Source organism: Eleutherodactylus coqui, chromosome 5 (assembly GCF_035609145.1).
Source record: "Eleutherodactylus coqui strain aEleCoq1 chromosome 5, aEleCoq1.hap1, whole genome shotgun sequence".
Classification (NCBI taxonomy): Eukaryota; Metazoa; Chordata; class Amphibia; order Anura; family Eleutherodactylidae; genus Eleutherodactylus; species Eleutherodactylus coqui.
In genome coordinates this window covers 96,586,958-96,606,909 of record NC_089841.1, presented here as the reverse complement: position 1 = coordinate 96,606,909, position 19,952 = coordinate 96,586,958, and the positions used below count along the sequence as shown (strand labels likewise).

Below are 19,952 nucleotides of genomic sequence, written 5' to 3'. Positions count from 1 at the left end.
TGTACCGTAGGTAATATTAAAGTGATGCCTCAACTTTCATTAGCACTGGCTACATAGCAAATATAAGGCCGCCTTCTCACATGGTGGAGTCGCTGTGGGCTTTCCACAATGGAATATCTGCAGCAATTCCACAAGAATTCTGCAGTGGCCAAATCCAAACCTAAATGGTGCCGATTTGGCCGTGTTTTCACTTGCGGAACAACTGTGGAATTCAACCCTTGTATTTCAAGGGCTAAATTCCGCAGCACAAATAGACAGTTGCGGAAATTCTCTGTAAGCCATGTGGGGGAGGGGATTTAAAAATTTCCAATCACATGGTGCAGAGATTCCGCAAGAGGAAATTCTGCAGCAGATGGAGGCGGCTGTGTGAAGGCAGTCCAAAGTTTAGCCTCTCTGTAATGTGTGCAGTACTTCATTTTAGATGTTTTGACATTTTTTTAGTCTTCATTCACAATACCATTTTGAGTTCAATTTTCCGGTTTCGTTACTGGAACTGTAAAACGAAATCCACTGGCTAATCTAACCAATCTTACGATGGAACCAAACAGTGAATATTGAACCCCACTGACTATAATGGGGTTAGTTAGGCTTTTGTCCAGCATTTTAAAGGATGAAATACCACTGCATGCATTTCTAAAACTTGGGCCAGCTTAGTTTGCTAATCTGTGACTTAATAAGGAATAACCCCCCCCCAGGACGTAAATTTACACCGTAGCTGGGAAGCAGTTCCCACAAATGGGCGTACACTTACATCTTATCGATGGCGCAGGCTCAGAAACTAGTTGTGATTGACAGCCATCCTCCTGCTGCTGCAACAGCGGGGATCGGTGAGATAACCAATCCCTGCTTTTAACTCCTAACATACCGTGATCAATGTCACAGCATGTAGAGGGCTTACAGAGGAAGGGTCAATGGATTGCAACTGCAACCGGATGCCAGACAATGGAGTCCGAGCCTGCCATGGCCTATGCTCACTATGATTACAGATACTGCATTGCAATACAGAAGTACAGTAATGTATAATTAGAGTGATCACAGCAGTGCAGCTTCAAGTCCCTAACAGGGGCACAAAAAATGTAAGAAAATTAAAAAAAAAAAAAAAAATAGAACATTTTTTTTTAAAAAGTAAAAAAAAAACAAAAAACTGTTTTTGGCACACTTTCCCCTCTTTAAAAAAAAAAAAAACTATTAAAAAACCCATGTAGCATCAGTTAATGGATAGATGCCCTGCATCCACCAAGATCATTAAAAAATGCTCTAAGAAATCTGAAACTGTACTTTTATTGTATACATGCCATTTCAAGTGTACAAAAATTAAACAAAAGTTGAAAAAAATTCAAATATGTTATTTATAAAAAGTAAAATAAAGTTTGAAATGTTATATGTACTTATACAATCCATTAACGGAAAAATGCATAAAAGGGGTTGCCCAGGATATCAAAAAATTGGCAGCCATCCATGCAGCCTTTGGAAGCCCCTTCTAGGAGGAATTGATTGCATTTCTAGAGTGAAATGGTAAGGAGGTGAGCCACAGTCAGGAGTGAAGCCTAAGGCCACACTGTTTGGTACTCTGAGGGCTCAGTCACACAGGTGCCGAGCCGCCCGTGTTTCTGTACGATAAGACGGCCGCACTGCCGGTGCAGACGACTCTCCGCATCGGCCGGCAGATAGAACACATGGCTGGCAATGGAGCCGGTCATGCGGAGAGTAGTCCGCACACTGTGTGGCCGTCTTATCCTGCAGAAACACGGACAGATCGGCGCTCATGTGACTGAGCCTTGAATGGTAAACCTGACAGGAACAAACAGTGTAATTTTAGGCCCCAACTCCTTCCCCCTCTGGTCTAGAGATGTATTCAACCGATAGCACAGGTTTTCCCAGGCTACAATGACACCGGCCATTTTGTTGAATTCCTAGACAACTGCTTTAAGAGCAAAATTCCATTACTTAGGTGAACTATATTTTTGGGGAACTGTGTTCAGTGTTTACCGGGGAAAATTTTTCATTTGTACAGTTTTTCATCATATATGCAATTGATATTATATAGAAATACAGCATTTCTCAAAAAATAAAAAACAGAGCATTCTTGTTAGATATGCACCACTTGACAGGTTCCATGGTGCCCACATGGGCTACTCGGCATGCTAGAAAATGACCAGAAACATAGAGCTTAATGAGAAAGTACATTGAGAGAAATGAGTGCAACATCAAATGGATCAAAAAGAGCTTCCAAGGTGGGTAGAAACCACGTGCATCAGGCATGTAAGGGGTTAAGCAGTGGACTTGGCTTTGGATGCAAGCAGGGCTTCATACTTCATCCTTGCCTGCTCTCTCAACTCGTTCTCTCTCTGGATTAGTGCAGACTGTTCTTGTTCCCATTCCTTGAGACAACCCTCATAATTTTCAATTTCTAGCTTCTCAAATTTCGGCAAAGTCTGTTGTACAAAGCTGGTGGTCAGGCTCACAAGGTTAACGGGATCAATTTTGCCAAGCGATTCAAGTTTTGTGCTCAAGTCCTGATGGGAAGACAAAAAGAGGTTAAATTAACTGCTGAGAGTTCCAAAAATTAGTTTGCTTAAAAATGCTCGTTGAATGAAAGTCAACACAATGTGACTTTTTCCCCACCCTTCATCATCAACCAATAAAGACTATGCATAACAGTCACATGTACATACAACTTTTGCACCAGCCTTGTAATTATTTCGGAAGGCTTAATCACCACTGGAGTTTTCTTGAAGTTAGTCCCAGTGGATTCTATGCCCAAATATGGGGCAAAAATTGGTCATATTTTGGTCTTTACATTGCAGAAAAAAAAAATTGAGGTGTCAACCCTTTATCAAAAAACAGTGTTGGGATGCTGCACAGGGATTTGCCCGATTGACTGCAGATCCTCATGAAAATCCGTTTGGGAGAACTCCAAGGCTCAGCATCCAAATTCTGGAGTGGAATAGTATCATATCTACATCAGAAAAACCTGACATGAACTGACACTTAACATGCCATGTGAACAGCGCCTAAAGGCCCTTTTACACGGGATGATTATTGCTCTAGTCAATCAAAACCCTGCACTCCCGCAGGGTTTTGAACGATAGTCATCCCATGTAAAAGCATGCTGAAACTGAATGTCTGGACAAGAATGGTCCAGTCGTTCAATTTTAAGCAGGATTAAAATCCAAATGACCATCGTTTGGTGTAAACAGCAGCCATCTCTTACAGTGAATGGAGAGGGGCGAGGGGGAGAGCACTCTCCTCCAGCTGCCCTGCTCCCTGCTGGCCGCGCTCTTAGCGATCCAGCGATACTCGCTCATGTGTAACAGTACAGGAGCGAGTATACACAGAGATGAGTGTTGGGCATCGTTTGCTCAACACCTGTCACGTGTAAAAGGGCCCTTAGAAGATGATTTTTATCACATATGCAGATCATCCAAATACCAGCTTCTAGGAGTAACATGGTAAGTTTTTAAGGCTGAAAAAAAAAATGTATCTCCAGCCAGATTAGCTTATTCTGCAATGTTGATCCAGAGGAAGAAGCAGATTTTCCTCAACTTTTGAAAAAAATTATTTCCCAAATCTGTATCTGGCAATCAAAATAATCCCCGAATTAAAACAGTTCTGAAGTAATCAGCGACTAGAACATGTAACATTATTACACTCAAGAAAGGCGTTCAAGCCCTTATTAAACTTTTTAGTGAACTCCCTTTCACCACGTCCTCAGGCAGCGAGTTCCATAGTCTGACTACTCTTACAATAAAGAACCCTCTTCTTTGTTGGTGTAGAAACCTTCTTTCCTCTAGTGTCATTAGTTGCAGTCCTGAGTATAAACAGATCAAGGGAGAGATTTCTGTACTGACCCTTGATATATTTATACAGTTACTAGGTCACTTCTCAGCTAACTTTTTTTCTAAACTAAACCCTAATTTTGGTAATCTTTCTCGGTATTAAGCAGGTCTCACACAAACTGATTTGAATTGCGGATTCCGCAATCGCCATCCTCACATGAGATACACGTTAATACGCAGCCATTGGCATGCAATGACTTTCGCCAGTTTACTCACACTTGCGGGTAGGAATTGAGGATTCCTTGGGCGGAAGAAAAATGCTCTATTTTACTGTGGATTCTGCACGTATGAGCGCCATTGATCTTGATGGATGCCTTTGCTCCGCAGGGCATACGCAATGACATTGCATATGGATGCAGATTCGTACGCAAGTTACTAGGCGACCAGATACAAATGGAATAAAGAAAGCAGGAGTTTGTGGGCAGACAATATAGTACAGAGTCTGAGAAGCAACACAACCATCCAGCCTGCTGTCTGCAACCTCCGCTTATTCTTCTGGGCTCTTCCTCCACAAGAATAAGTGGCTTTCGTCTTTTTTAAGTGCTTTATACTACTTTCAAAAAAAGCCAAGCCCAGAGATCTGTATCCCATTCTGAAGGCTCTCAGAACAGCTCTAACCACAACAGCAAAAGAGAATGTCGCCTGAGCGATAGAAGGGTGTTTCCAGGGGATTGGGCAACTTTCTGATGTCATTCCGATTGCGTTTGTTCTTCTGCGCAGACGATGCGCTATGCTTAAATGTACATCTAATCGGAAAACCGCATGCATAAGTGACCGTAGGCAATTCTCTTCCGCAATTATAGGCAGGTCTTCCGTTGCGGATATCCGCAACCGGAATCCGACCCGTTTTTGTGAACCCGGCCTTATAGTCCACCTATTGACCCTCCTTCAACCTACACTGGGGCTTTTACATACACTAATGCCAAAAACTGTACAACATATTCAATATTTGGTCTGACTAGTGATTTATAAAGTGGAAGAACTATTTCTCATTATGCTTTTTCGAGTTAGTGCCAGTGTGCATTCTCTTTTTACATTCAGCATGCAGCAATAATCACCCCCAAACAAAGTTTGTGAGGAGTAGTTTAGACCAGACTTCTCTTCAGGGGGTTTAAATCAGGACAACATCACTATACAGGACTTCTTTGGAAGGCATCTCCCTGCTGAATAACAGTTTCCCTGGGATTTATGGTGAGTGTTTTAGTCCACCAGTTGCCGATCTGTACATATACCGTTTTGTTTCACTTATGAAATTGGGATGCTCCAGTATTACTAGTTGAGGTGTTGCTTTTTACCTCACATAAATTCCCATTTGTTTTTGTTGTGTACAGCTTTATGATTAGTTTTTTGCGCACGGTTCTTTTTAGGATTTTCTATTTCTCATTATGCACCCATACCTCATTTGATGCATGCCATGTTCTTATTTGCCTTCCTGGCAGCTGCCCAACACTAGTTGTTACGGTAATGTTTACTGTCAACTAAAAGTTATTAAGACTCATTTATGGCGCCTATCATGTGGCAGCCATGATACTGAAAACACGCAAGGCAAAATCTGTACGTTGTATATTATTCCCAGATTCATCAAGATTTCTGCTCATTACTGCGGATTCCTCCCACGTTTCAAAACATACTTGAATTAATAAGCTTACTATAGAATTAGCTCCATCATGCATATAGCTCCCTGGGAAATTAGACTGTCAGCTCCAAAGAGAGAAGGGACTAAGGTGCAAAGAGCAATCAAGACGCTTAGTATGCTGAATTTGATTTCAACCCAAGGCAGCATCTGCATGTATGTTCTCCCTGTGCTTGCATGGATTTCCCTCCACATTTCAAGGACATACGAAATCCTATGAAATTGGTCTTCGCACGTCCGAAATCGAGAAATGAGATTGTGAGTCCCACTGCATATAGGAACTGATGTAAATGATGATGATCTCTATACAGAACTGCAGAATATGTTAAAACTAAATAAACAATGGGACAAAAAAAATCTATGCTTCCATGACACTATGGCTATTGTTAGCATGTTAATGCCATAAAATGCATCCAACTATGCACTGCTGGAGGAAAATCATCAAAAGCATACAATTATTTTTCATCTCATTGTTGAATATCAAAATCCACATGAAAGAAAACCCTCATCATAGTAACAGTTATATAAAAAGTATATCTCTTCACTTTCACATATTAGAATACACAAGCACATCACCATCACAAATATATGATATGATTACTGCATTAGGCTAAAAGACATGGGGCTACTAAAGAGGAGTTAATACTCTTAAGATATAGACTTGTCAAGCATTGCCTTAGCCCTCAAATGGTCTCTTGTTCAAGTGCTGATATCATGAAAACCCTCTTAGTGACAGCGGAACTCATTTGAACCTTTCATATTTCCTAATCTGCACTCTATGGATCTTAAGGAGTTTTTGCAATGACTTGGATAAGGTTATACAGCGTCTTGTGATATAAAACGTTCTTGGGGGGGAGGGAATAATCGAAAAATAAGGCATGACGAGCTTTGCTGTGTTTACAGTACAGTATATGACAACAGTTGGGGACTAATTCTGCAATTATGTTTTGGAATGCACTAAAGAAAAGCCTCAGTCAAAAGCATATCCCTCGTTATTCAACAGCAGCTGTTAAAAGGGTTGTCTCCTTAAGGCCGAATGCACACGGCCGGGCCGGATTCCGACATTTCACAGCGGAATCAGACCCTGTGCCCCGGTGGTGACCCCCGCATAGCTGTACAATCTATTCTACTCTGTGCTGCGGATGTGCCGGCTGGCTCGCTGCCGCACATGCTCAGTGCAGAGAATGAGAATGTTGAACAGAGAATGAAGTTCAGCAGAGTTGAAGTTTCTTTTGCAGTGAATTTCTAAATGTGGGTGAAATGTCAAAACCTTGTGTTGCGGGTGGATTTTGGCACAGATTTTCTCTCTTCAAATGAGGGGGTTAAATGCGCATCAAAATCTTTCCATTTTAGGGTTAGTGGCAGCTTTTCAATAATCGTGGCTCTTCTTTGGTCGTGCACAGCAGCATAAACATTTAGGTTCTCAAAAACTAGATAACATTAGCCCATAAGAGATAGACTGGTGAAATTGGAGTGTCTGTCACTACTTTAGGTTGTCAGACATGTTTGGACATTGGCTTTGCAGCGCCACCTATTGGATGGCAGCATTCATGCAAGTCAATGTTAGACTCTTCATACAAGCCTTGTAATAATGACTGGGAATTGAAGTCATCCCACTCACCTTTCTAGGTGCTCTCCCCCTAAGGAGAAAAGATAGTGTCCCTGACCCCCATCACAGGCCTCTCACTAGCCAAGCCAGAAACTTACTGCACACTGATAAGGGGCAAACAACACGAAACAGTTGTCTGTGTATGGATTCTGGCTTGGCTTTCAATTCTCAGTCATTGTTACAAAGCTTGTTTAAAGAGTCTGACATTGACTTGAAGCAATGCTGCCTTCCAATAGGTGGCGCTGCTGAGGTATTGTTCCATCTCCCTTATTTGGACATTGGCTTTCATGCTCCTCACTGAACTAAATATACACTACACTAAGGATCCAAGTGTGTATGTTTTTTGGGTCAGAGGAGATAACTTTCAGTTTCAGGCGTTTGGCCATAACATACAGTAATTCCTTTCCGAGAAATCTGTTTAGTTCAGTCCATTGTTAGGGCTCATACACACGACCGTGTTTTTTTCAATTGCGTATTACGCGTGCGTTACACGGACGTGTGATACATGGTGAATAGTCAATGGACTTTCATTGCTCCATGTACACCGGCGTGTGGACACTGCATATCGATACACACGAGAAAGCATGCTCCATTTCTCTGCATACCTATGCAGCAAGAGCCTTATACACCGGTGTGGGCTGCGCACGATACAGTTTGCATACGTAATGCCTTGAGTTGTTACAATATAAGTGAGACAAGCTAGAAGTCATAGTGAGGCTTTCATTTACTGGAGAAAAGATGTAACATTTTTAACCCCTTAAGGGCCAGGGTGTTTTGGTCCTAAAGGAACAGACACATTTTAGTGATTTTACTAGAGATGAGCGAGCACCCAAATGCTTGGATTCGCGTTATTCGAGTTGAGCTTTTCGTAAAATTCGAGAGCTCTACTCGAGTAACGAACCTCATTGACTACAATGGGAGACTCGAGCATTTTTGTATGTGGGACGCCGGGTGCCGAGTTTTATTTTTTTTCCCCTAGGTTTGTTTGTTTGGGGAGGAGCCAAAAACTGGGGTGGGGTCGAACACGGCTTATTTGCTCGTTCGAGTAATGAGCACCATCGAGTACGCCAATACTCGAACGAGCATCAAGCTCGGCAGAGTATGTTCGCTCAACTCTAGATTTTACCCATGTGGCGGTTTTACTGCATTTTTTTTTCTTCAGCTACCAAAATTATTTTTGCTGCTTTTATTTTTTTTTTGACATATAGGGCTATTTTTTAATATCTTTTTTTTCCCTAGCTTCTTAGTTTTATTAGGGCTAAAAAGCTTTACAAAATTATTTTTTAAGGTTTATATATTTGTTTTAGTGTAAATATACTAATTTTAAAAATAAAGTGCAGGAATAGGTTTCTTATTTTGTTTTGAAAGGTTTGATATATAATTTGTATAGGCGTGGATTACAGGGTGCATATGGCGACTGTTTTGGTTGGCGTCGGCGCTGGTCATTTTCTTTTTTATGTATATATTTTTTATTTTATTCTGTAATTTTTGTAACTTATTTTTGTAACCATTTCTTATACCCCAATGGCGTCATACAGGACCTCTGGGGGTCATTCACATGGTCTTTTTTTTTTTTTATTTCATACTTTTGCACTGCAGCAGGGGCAGCCATTGGAGCCCCAGTTACAGGGAAAAGCATCCCCCTGTAGTGACACTAGTCACTGGCAGAGCTGATCAAGGTCTAAAAGGACCTTGTAGCTCTTCTGTGACAGAGGGCACCCAGCGGTCACGTGATCGCCGGGTCGCATATTGGAAGTAATACTTCAACTTTTTAGTACATAACGCTCACGGAGCACTATATAAACTTGTGAAGGACAAGGCAGAAGCAGTTAAAAAACACTTCTTCTCCAGACTCTCAGCTGTGTCTAATAGCGGATGACCTGAAATGTTCATGCTGGATTGCAGAAGCAGGGGCTTTAACCCTGCACTGTACTTCTGCTATCGGCCGGGATTAAAGCCCAGGACCAAGCATTGTAAATTTACCGCGCTTTGTCCTTAAGGCCTCATGTCCACGGGGAAAATCAGATCCGCTGCAGATTCTACATGTAGAATCTGCAGTGGGTCCCTCCTGCCCCGCGGACATGAGGGCTGAAAATACAAATAAACGACAATAAACTCACCTCCGATCCGCTCCGTTTCTTCTCTTCGCGGCGGCGTCATCTTCTCTCGTCGCGGCCGGATCTTCATTCTTCGGCTCGGCGGATGTGCACGATGACGTCGGTGACGTGCCCCGCGCATGCGCCGAGCCGAAGCAAAATGATCCGGCCGCGGCTGAGAGAGGATGGCGCCGCGGCGAAGAGAAGAACCGGAGCGGGTAAGTAAAATGTGATTTTTGTGTCCCGCGGATCCGGACGGCTTCCATAGGCTTCAATAGAAGCCCGCGGGAGCCGTCCCCGCGGGAGACCCGCATGAAAATGGAGCATGGTCCAGATTTTTTCATGCTCCATTTTTTTTTAAATGCCTTTTATTGACGATCCGCGGGTATTTATCTACCCGCGGGTGGTCAATGCATCCCTATGGGGTGCGGATCCGCGGGCAGAAGAAGAGTTAAAATCCGCTGCGGATTTTAATTCTTATTTTGCCCGTGGACATGAGCCCTAAGGAGTGAATATACTTTGCAGTTGGTGATTTGGGTTAACATAAGACAGCTTTCATGGATGAGTAATGGTCCTACGCTACTTGACCTAATAGGTTTCCATTTCTTAGAAAGACAGTGGAGGGTTGGGAGAATCCCGACAGAGGAGAGAAAACTAAAATCCAGTACACGTGACCTTGGCTATTGCATCTCTCTTGTGCAATTTCCTGACGATGATTTACATATAATTTTGATGTGCTGTGTTCGCTTGCAAACGCATTGAAGTGTGAAGATGAAAATGTCAGCATGACAAAAATGAAAACTATATATTTACATACTAGAGATTCTCTTCTAACCGATGTCAACTCACCTGAAATCTAGAGAGGTATTCTGGTAGCAAATCTGCCTCGGTCTTCTCCGAGACTACATACAGTTCCGGCACATCTTCTGAGACTTCAGTCTCTTCAGTTTTTTCCGACTGACTAGAAATGGCAGACTCTAATGCAGATTTTAGAACGTCAATCTGTGGAAGGAGACGGATAAAGACAGTTATTACGGCCTTGAAGAATTGTTCAATTTTAAAAGCTTTTCCAGGTAAAACTCTGCAGTCTGCAATAGATGAAGTTATAATATGGAGACAATAGGTAGATGGTAATATTAATTAAAATGCAAAGCATCTGTCACACTCTTAGAGGATCAGTCAGCTCTCCTAATAGGTCTATTTTAGCAAGTATTTGTGGTCCCCAAATAACAATTTTAGAGCATATTTTCTAAAAACTCTGCATTATGCTGTTCCTCTGTTACTCTATCCTAGAGGGCGTGTCCACACTCAGCCTGGCCCTGTCCAATAGTCAATGCGTGGACACACCCCTTTGACAGGTAAATGGTAACACCCAGTTGTCAATTTATTCCTACATTTCTTGGAATTTTATGGGGATAACACTGAAAACAGAGCTATCAGGACAGGTGGCAAGTCCTCTTTATAAATTAAATTAGTCCAGGTACCCGATGCAGAACGTGTGCTATACAAAACGTGACATTTTAAGAAAAGATATCAGAACGTACGCATAAATACCAGAAGGGGTTTGTCCGCCGGAATAACTACTTATAATGAATGCATCATGGGGCATTCGCTGTAGGGTTGATTTAAAACTACGAACATAGCTGTTTTTCTCGTGCAGCAATAAGACAATATCCTCCCTAGTGGCTGGAACGTTCTTGCAGCGTCGGTCGGCTCGCTGCTGTTCGTCCCCCAGAAAGTAGATCTACAGGAACTTGTGTTCCTCATTTGATTCAGGTAGTAGTGAACCAACACAATGATAAATTTGCCCTTGGACTTTAAACGTTGACCAAAATCCGCAGTCGCTCAATTCCTTTGTCACGCCAAATGATGTCATTTGAAAACATGAGTTGTACTTTCTCATATTTTCCAGGAAATGTTTAGACCTGGAAGATGACCCGGACATAAGAGTCTCTAGTGGTTTAAGAGGAGTTCTAAGCATTGATAGTAAAACCTTTCAGCCACAGCAAAATAGTCCAGAGGTCTCCTGGGGTCACTTTAGAGCATTGCAATATGAACATGGTTTGTTTCTTCGGCCAATAGAAAGCTGGGGATGACACTCAGATACAATGCAAACAATAACTCCAACAGCTTCCCCTTCAAGAATTTCCAAGCTGTTCTTCTCAAAATTGAGTGTCTCTCTCGGTCTGAAGAAGGTCGGGCATGCTTCGCTTCATCAGTTTCTACAATTCGAGCGGCCGCTTGTCACTTGTGATGATTCTCGAGTCGGACGTTAGTTTGCTCCGTCATCTCAGCTATTTGAGTGGCGGCTTGTCGAGTGTGTTGATTCTCAAGTCGGCCGTTAGTTTGCTCTGGCGTTGCAGCTACTCGACCGGCTGCTACTTTAAGTGCAGCTGTTGTCCTTCTGCCCAAACAGGTTCTTCGCTTACTTGGCATCTTATATCTAAAACATTAAATCTGTTTGCTTGTGTCGTACACAAATCCCCAGTTCTGGTCCACTTTGAACAAAATTTGGCATTTTGTGTTGCCAATAGCAACCAATCATATGTAAGGTTTCATTTGTTATTCTGCTAAGGTAAAATAAAAGCTGCACTTTGATTGGTTGTTATAGGCAACAGCTTTTAATCCTCTTAGTGCGGAGGTAAAATAAAAGCTGTGCTGTGATTGGTTGCTATGGGCAACAGTTTTCAATTCTCAGTGCTGAAATAAATTGAAAGCTGAGCTGTGATTGGTTGCTATGGGCAACAATATTTAATCCTCGTAGTGCTGAGGTAAAGCGAAAGCTGCTCTGTGATTGGTTGCTATGGGTACCAAAAACTGTTTTTTTACTGCTTGTTGATTTACTGTTAGACAGCTTTGATAAATGAGGGCCGGTGTTCATAAATTTGATCCATGTATTCTCTTCTGGGGACATATCATTTTTGCAATCTGTTATCCACATGGACATCCAAGGTGGAATTACAAAGGACAAAATGGGCAAGTAATTGGTGGCCTCCACCACGGCTAGACTGAGGTGAAAAAGCAGTCCTAAAACACAAATGTTTAACCCTCAGTCTGACTCTTCTAGAGGGAATTATTTGTTGGAAATAACCAGGAATACTAAATCCAGTCCGTAGAATCCATTGGTGAAAGCACATTTGGTCGTTGCTACATTAATATTCAAGGAAAGGCAAAAATATGCAAATAAGGTTGCCAAGACAACAACATTTCAAATTTTTCTTTTCGCCTATTACCTTCTCCAGGTCGAGATTATACTGTGGGCAAAATTTCATGTTGGTCGGTCATACAATTTGTGCGCGATGCTCCAAACAAACGGACATTGACAAATACATAGAAGAGGTTTCTGGAGGTCGCATAGAAAGTATTAATTCTTAACTTTTTCTTAGTTGGCTCTATATACGGCAGTAAAACAATAGAAAACCTTTTTATAACCTACACATAATCCCAGCCCCCTAGATTGGAGTGCCTGTTACAGTGTGGTTTGTATGCATAACATTGTTTATCGGGTCACTACGATTCACCCCATGCCCATCTTCTGTGCTGCAGTGTGAAGTGGGCGAATATTGGTTGGTGTCACATCACCGCCCTCTGCCCACTCACCCCACAGAGGATACTGTGCTGATATCTAATGTTAATAGTACAGTCTCTGGAGCTAGTTCCATGCTACAGCTTTCTCCAACGGTATACTAAAGTTATGGTGATGTCACTCGTTATGTCTACAGCTATAATCATTAACATTTTTTGACATTGATACAGTTTTTCATAGGGGAAAAAAATCCAAGGTTTGCTACTTTACCCCAACAGGTCATAAAAACTAACCTATGCAACTTTATGGTCACTTTAATACAATTAGATGTGTTTTATCTTACTACTCAATTTTTTTCGCTGACCAGAAACCAGGTCTATATTACCTGCAGTTGCTCTTGGAGTCAAATGTTATGCAATGGTCTCTTAAGAGTTGCAACCTCTGCTAAGGAGCAAATGACTAGAGTGTTCTTCAATGGAACTTGAGACGAGAAGTCCATAAAAATATTTCCCCCGTCATCATAGCTCTGAGAGTACATGCAAATGATAGTAGCAGCTCTTTCTTGACGGTTCAACTCTGTAGACATTCAGCATTCACATAGCATACAAACACAACAGACAGCAAAAGGACTGAAACATATGGGACTGAAAGGTTCTTAAATCATAGCTTGTCTGTTCTGTAACCAGTTCAATCAAATCCAGGGACCAGAGGACATAGGATCTCCTCAAATAATCTGATGGATGGATCTGAATTTTTTTTACACTTTGTATCCAAAGAGCATCTAAAAATGACTAGTTGCTCAAAACAAATTACATGCTAACCGAATTGGATAAATTGGTGACGTTTTCATATATGCCCAAAAAAATTTTGCAGTTCCGACACTGGCCACTGAGCCTGTACAGCAGAGGTCCCCAAAAGTTTGTAGCTTGTGATTCACATTCAATGTTAATTGATGGTAGGGAGCCACATTCAGCTCAAAAATGGAGTAGAAAAATTTTAAGGCTAGGGCTACATGGTGACCTTGGGCGTAACTCACGTAGCCAACGATTGCACTACGGTCCTTTTACATCACATCTTGATATAAACGAACGCAGTCACGTTGCAATTTGCTGTGACCAGTCGCAAGGAATCCCAACCTGATGGATTTCTTGCTGTTAACGGGGCATGGTAAATTGCAAGTTGCAACGTGACTGTGTTTACTTACATTAGGGTGCGATATGCGATCTTTGGCCATACACATTGTGCCCAAAGTTGCAGCAGCGCTTTCCAAATGTGGATAACCAAAAACTGTGAAATTGTAAACCTTTCCAAATAAATATTTTAGTGTGAAATTTGATAGTACTATTACGAAATCTAAACTAGCACTATTTAGTGATTAGGATAGGTCTGTGATGTCAGTAGCCAGTATGTCACACAACACCACATGTGGCTACTGGTTGGGGACAATTGGGGACATGGCTGCTATCTTCTAACAGAGCCATAGCGGTCTACAATTTGCGTGCGATACAGGGGTGTAGCTATAGGGCAGTGGTAGCGAACCTATTGCACACGTGCCAGAGGCGGCACGCAGTACTCTCCCTACTGGCACGCGCCATCGACCGCTCACCATTTTAGTGAAGACTGGCAGGCGCCGCAGCTCCCCTGCTCGCATTCACTCAGCTGCGCTGCTCCCAGAGTATACTGTGACGTCAGTCTGCAGCCGGGATCCTCCTCCGTCCTCCCCTGATGTCTCCTCTTAGGTTCCGCGAGAGTAGAGGAGGCGGCGTCCGGTAGCACACTGACATCATAGTGTGCACCGGGATCAGCATTGAGCAAAGGAGTAGCGGAGCTTCCAGGAGGGGGAGAGGGGAAGTATGTGGGTCTCAGGGGGAAATGGGGGGCCGCTGTTGGATGTCACTATTAATACAGGGAGCCGCTGTGGGGTGTCACCATTATTACTGGGAGCTGCTGTGGGGTGTGTGTGTGTGTGTGTCTGTCACTATTACCGCTGGGGCCACTGGAGGAGGTCACCATTATCCCTGGGACCGCTGGGGGGTCACTATTACCACTGGGGTATGTTTATATGTGGTGGAAATGGGCAAGGCTTTTTCAAAATAGACAGGGTACAGATTTTGACTGCTTTTTGGATGCGTAAATGCCGCAGAATTTTCCACAAAAATTTCCGCTGAGGACATTCTGCAGTATTTCTGCATCCAAAAAGCAGTCAAAATCTGCACGCTGTCTATTTTGAATCGGCGCTGTCCTTTTTAGAACAACGGGGATAAAATCATATGTCGTGATAAGCTCCGCTCCCTGCGTGTTGGCACTTTGTGATAAATAAGTGGTTTTGGGGTTGCAGTTTGGGCACTCGGTCTCTAAAAGATTCGCCATCACTGCTATAGGGGATGCAGAGAATGCAGTTGCGCCTGGGCCCAGGAGCCTTATGAAGGGCCCACAAGGCTTTTCCTCCCCATATAGGGAGCCCAGTACTTTGAATAAAGCATTATATTTGGGGTCCCTGTGACAGATTTTGCATTGGGGCCCAGGAGCTTCTAGTTATGCCATTTGTGTAATAACTGAATAGAGCCTTGCTACAATACCAGATACAACCTGTATACAGGTGTGGCACCCTCTCTGGAAGAACGCTGCCACGTTTTTATTTGTACGACCCCTTTAACAGATATGGAAACCTACATAAGACATACTAATAAACAGGGAAATGTATTGTAGGAAGACTGATTTACAGCAAAAAAGTGAATTATATTGAGTACATATGGTAGCGTGCAGGACATTGAACCAAATAGGAAAATGGTCACGAAGTCTCACTAAGGAAATACAGAATTAAAGTGATCTTCCGATTTGGGGACAAAATCCTGTGCTAAGACTGCAGACTATATTACCTGCAATTGTTGTTCTCTGCCATCCATCTTATCTGCCAATTCCAGGTCCCATTTTTGGACGTTCAAGATAGCCACTGCAATTTTCTAACTACCTAATGTACACTGCTGTCTGATTGGCCAGAACTGATCATGTGAGCAGCCCTAGCCAGTCAAAAAGCAGGTATAGTGCATTAGTACTCTAACACTACCAATACACTATGAGGATTAATAAGTAGTTTGAGGATTGCATCAGCCCCCTTGGATGGCCGAAATCACCACCCGTTATCGACAGAGTACAACTGCAGGTAACATACCCCTCCGGGTCCTTGTACAGAATGTTGTCCAAAAATCTGAGGGTTGCTTTAACTATTCACTGGAATTCTGCATTTTATTGACCATGTAGAAACATAAGTGATTTGAGGAGTTCTAATATTCTTCCATTCTTACAAACTAGGTAAGTACTAGAACCCTCTGCAGATCATACAATGCGTCTAGGTACTGTATGCCGCATACACAACTATATTAATGGTCAAACTAAAGCAGACGGGCTCTCGGCCAAGTGAAAAGCTGCATTCTGCTTGCAGGCTTCACAGACAGAGAATTTAATTGGGAAACCCTGGCAGCCGCAGCACATTATTTGGCTATGAACATGAAAGTCCCAGGGTAGGATTGCTGCACCTTGGCATCGCCTCTGCTTTCGTTCTCCATCGCATTATCAGAATAATCTGACGAGAATATAATTAAACAAAAACCAGCATGATCCTACAATCACGCCAGTCCTTCCCAGTTATGGGAAACGGCATGAACTTCCTGGACAAAGATCATCCTATGACGTTTGTGGTAATCAGGAGCTACAAGAAGCAAAGCTTTGCCAAAGCAATAGTATCATATACCGTCTGCATCCAACAAGGTCATCTACATAGGTGGATGCTGATCATTAGCAAAATGCATACACTACATGAATATGACAGAGCGGGCAATGCTTGCCACTTTTTCCCATCTCTCTATATGTAGGATGATGAGCAGAAAAATATTATATCGTACAATGTAGACCACAGTGCTCTTACTGAAATACAGGTCTGTCCACACAGAACAACTCTGGAAAATTGTTTTACCATTCCTCCGTTATCCTTCCTGGAAACCTATTAATAAAGTGATAACTGAATATTACCACCCCCTTGTCAATAGGGTACGACACCGAAAACGGTCAGCAGCGACTGGACAGTGTTCAATGTAGGAACATGGGCTTTGGACAAGGAGAACGGAAACTTATAAATTTATTCATACAGGAGGAATATCAGAGGAACAGCATAATACATACAGTTCAAAGAAAAAATGATCCAGAATTGCTATTGCAAGGGAAAAGCAAGTACTTCCCAAACCAGATATGGCAGAAGAGCTGACACCCTTTTTAGCACTCGGAATCTATTCATCACTTACTGAATATAAAGGGGTTATCTGAAGAGATTTACTTGTCTCCTTTCCACAGGGGAGTAAAGTGTCTGATTAGTGAGGATCTGAAGAAAAGCTCAGAATCTCCTGCAGTCCCACAGAAATGAATGGGGCAGCAGTGCCCATACTCCATTCATATGGGGGGTAACGAGACTCCCCTTCTCATGACCACAGGTGGTCGTAGCAGTTTGACCCCCACCAGACACTTATTCCCTAACCTGTGGATAGGGAATAAATTAAAATCTTGGGATAGCCCCTTTAAATGTGTATAAAGTTTTGCAGTGCAAATGTGTTTTTTTCCAATACGGGCAGAAAGTTTACTAAAGCTGATTCGCATTTCTACAATAAGACTTATAGTAGATATGGGATAGAAAACTTACATCTATAACAGAACATTGTTCAACCATCTACATTTAAAAAGGAAACTTGCTAAAACTGCAATTCTTCTACAGAACCCCACAAGGCAGATGGTCTTAATTCAGAGGTCATTTTTTTTACAAAAAAACGTTCTTTCCTGGTATCTGGGACAATGCTGTTAACGCTGTCAAATATATTCTTCTCATTTTAAGGTGTTCATGGGGTTCCTTGCTCCTACCATCCCACACCTGGTCTGTTTACGCTCATTTTTTTGCACCACTTTACCCCTCCTCCAACTACAATCCCTGTGATCACTTGTGCTGGTTTCCCTGCCAGCAAGAGATCCGCCACTGAATGTTGTAATGCACTGAGACAGGCACAGTAATGCTGAGGCAGTCTCTACTTCATCTATGCTGAATATGCATGTGAGGAAGATTAAAGAATGGAGGCACCAACCGAGGAGGCTGCTAACGAGGATGTGCCATTCCTAGGTGAGTGTGGAAGCTGGATACTCTGAAGGGAATCCAAAATTCCCTCTGCAATGGGATCACGTGACCAGCGTTCTAAACGGAGAATCGCTTCACTTCATGAAATGTGGATATATTACATGGTAGGAGTGAGAGGAAGACAACATAATTATGTTGCATATACATGGAAAACCCCTTTAAAATCATGGGGGGAAAAAAAGGTATTCCTAACTTGAAATATGAAAATCAGAATAGAGATCTGGATGAATTACCTCAAGCACCTTAGCGCGGGGAGTGTTCTGGGCACCCCACTTTAAAAAAAGACAGACAAACTGGAGCAAGTTCAGAGAAGAGTTACCAAGATGGTGAGTGGTCTGCAAATCATGTCCTATGAGGAACGGTTAAAGGATCTGGGAATGTTTAGCTTGCAAAAAAGAAGGCTGAGAGGAGACTTAATAGCTGTCTACAAATATCTGAAGGGTTGTCACAATGCAGAGGGATCAGCCCTATTCTCATCTGCACAAGGAAAGAATAGAAGCAATGGGATGAAACTGAAAGGGAGGAGACACCAATTAGATATTAGAAAAAAACTTTGACAGTGAGGGTGATCAATGAGTGGAACAGGTTACCATGGGAGGTGGTGAGTTCTCCTTCAATGGAAGTGTTCAAACAAAGGCTGGACAAATATCTGTTGGGGATGATTTAGTGATCCTGCACTGAGCACGGGGTTGGGCCCAATGACCCTGTAAGTCCCTTCCAACTCTACCAGTCTATGATTCTATGAATTAGGTCTTTAAAGAATCAACCATTGCAGTAATACATTGTTTCATTGATTTTCATGAAACTCCGATTTCATTTAGATTTTGTATATGTGGATATACAGCCATCTTTGTCTTTTAATAATAGTATTAATACTTTAGGCCTCTTAGTCCTATGAGATGCCTAGAGCTTTAAATTGACCCTTGGGTCCCAAGACAAAATTTGTCCCGCAACCAAAAAGTGAGAATATTTCCTGTTGCTCTCCTTTCTCGCAGTTCTGCTGCAAATCCACTGGTCTGCTTATCTGATTATTCGATGCACACTGAGCATTGGCAGTCTAAGGGTCCATTTACACCAAATGATTATCATTTGAATGAGTGAATTACATCATCGGTAGATCATCTTTTCTCTCCTGCAGCCTGTTTATACAGGTAGATACATCGTTGGCTCAAACAAGAAATCATTCAGCTGTTCACGTTCGCTGTATAAGTGAATGAGAACGACTGAATGATCCGTAATTAAACTGAAGGAGGCAACAAGGATCTGTATACTTGCATAAAATGAATGACGAGCGAAAAGTGAATGATTATCGTTCATCATTCGGTCATTGAAGTGCGTTTAGACTGAATGATTCTAGATGGAGTGACCAATGCTGCTCAGTCCAAAAGCACCATGAAGTGTCTATTAATACAAGGTGTGCATTAGGTAATGAGAGTAGCTCTACAGCCATCTAGAAAGTCTGAATAGGGACCCTGAGAACCGGCAAAACTGCAAGAAAGGAGGGCACCAGGTAATATTACACCCCACTCCAATATGGGTACAGAAATTGACTTTCTGGTCCCAAGAACAAAATAACAAAAGCAAATATATAAGGGATGACAAAAAATTCCAGAAAATGGGTAAAAAGTCCCTTTAGAAGAGCTGATTGTGCCCGAATGTTTACCAAAACACTTGTCCGCCCCACAATCGGGCCAGGTAGAGGGAGCAACAATCGGCTGATCGTTCAGTTTTTAGCAAGCATAAAAATGTTTGCTGATTGTTGATACATCTCCTTGTGTGAACAGGGAGATGTAAAAAGTTTGCCCATGGGAATAAACAATCATAGAAGTCCTCAGAAGCTGCTCCCGGCACGTGTAAAAAAAACAACAAAAAAGAACACAAAATAAGTGGAGATTGACATGCACGCCGCGCTTATTACATCGGGCCAAGAACTGGCTCGTCTAAAAGGACCAATAAGGTCAGCAAAAAATAATATAATTATCAATATTACCGTCCGCTGTACAGCTTTATTTGAAGCAAGCAATAAAAAAATAACTAAAGAAGAGATCACACTGGAAAGAACAAAATACAAAGGAC

The 19,952-nt window shown here is 42.3% G+C and overlaps 1 protein-coding gene across 1 annotated transcript in view; it reads right to left on the bottom strand.

Moving 5' to 3' along the window:
* Window positions 1–1,265: 1,265 nt before the first annotated feature.
* Window positions 1,266–19,952, bottom strand: part of MRPS27 (mitochondrial ribosomal protein S27) — a 93,134-nt gene continuing 74,447 nt past the window's right edge. The window contains exons 10-11 of the mRNA XM_066602921.1: window positions 10,027–10,179; window positions 1,266–2,516 (exon numbers count right to left, since the gene is read on the bottom strand). Coding sequence (XP_066459018.1) covers window positions 2,271–2,516; window positions 10,027–10,179 — 399 coding nt within the window. The 3' untranslated portion in view covers window positions 1,266–2,270. The remainder of the gene's footprint in view (window positions 2,517–10,026; window positions 10,180–19,952) is intronic.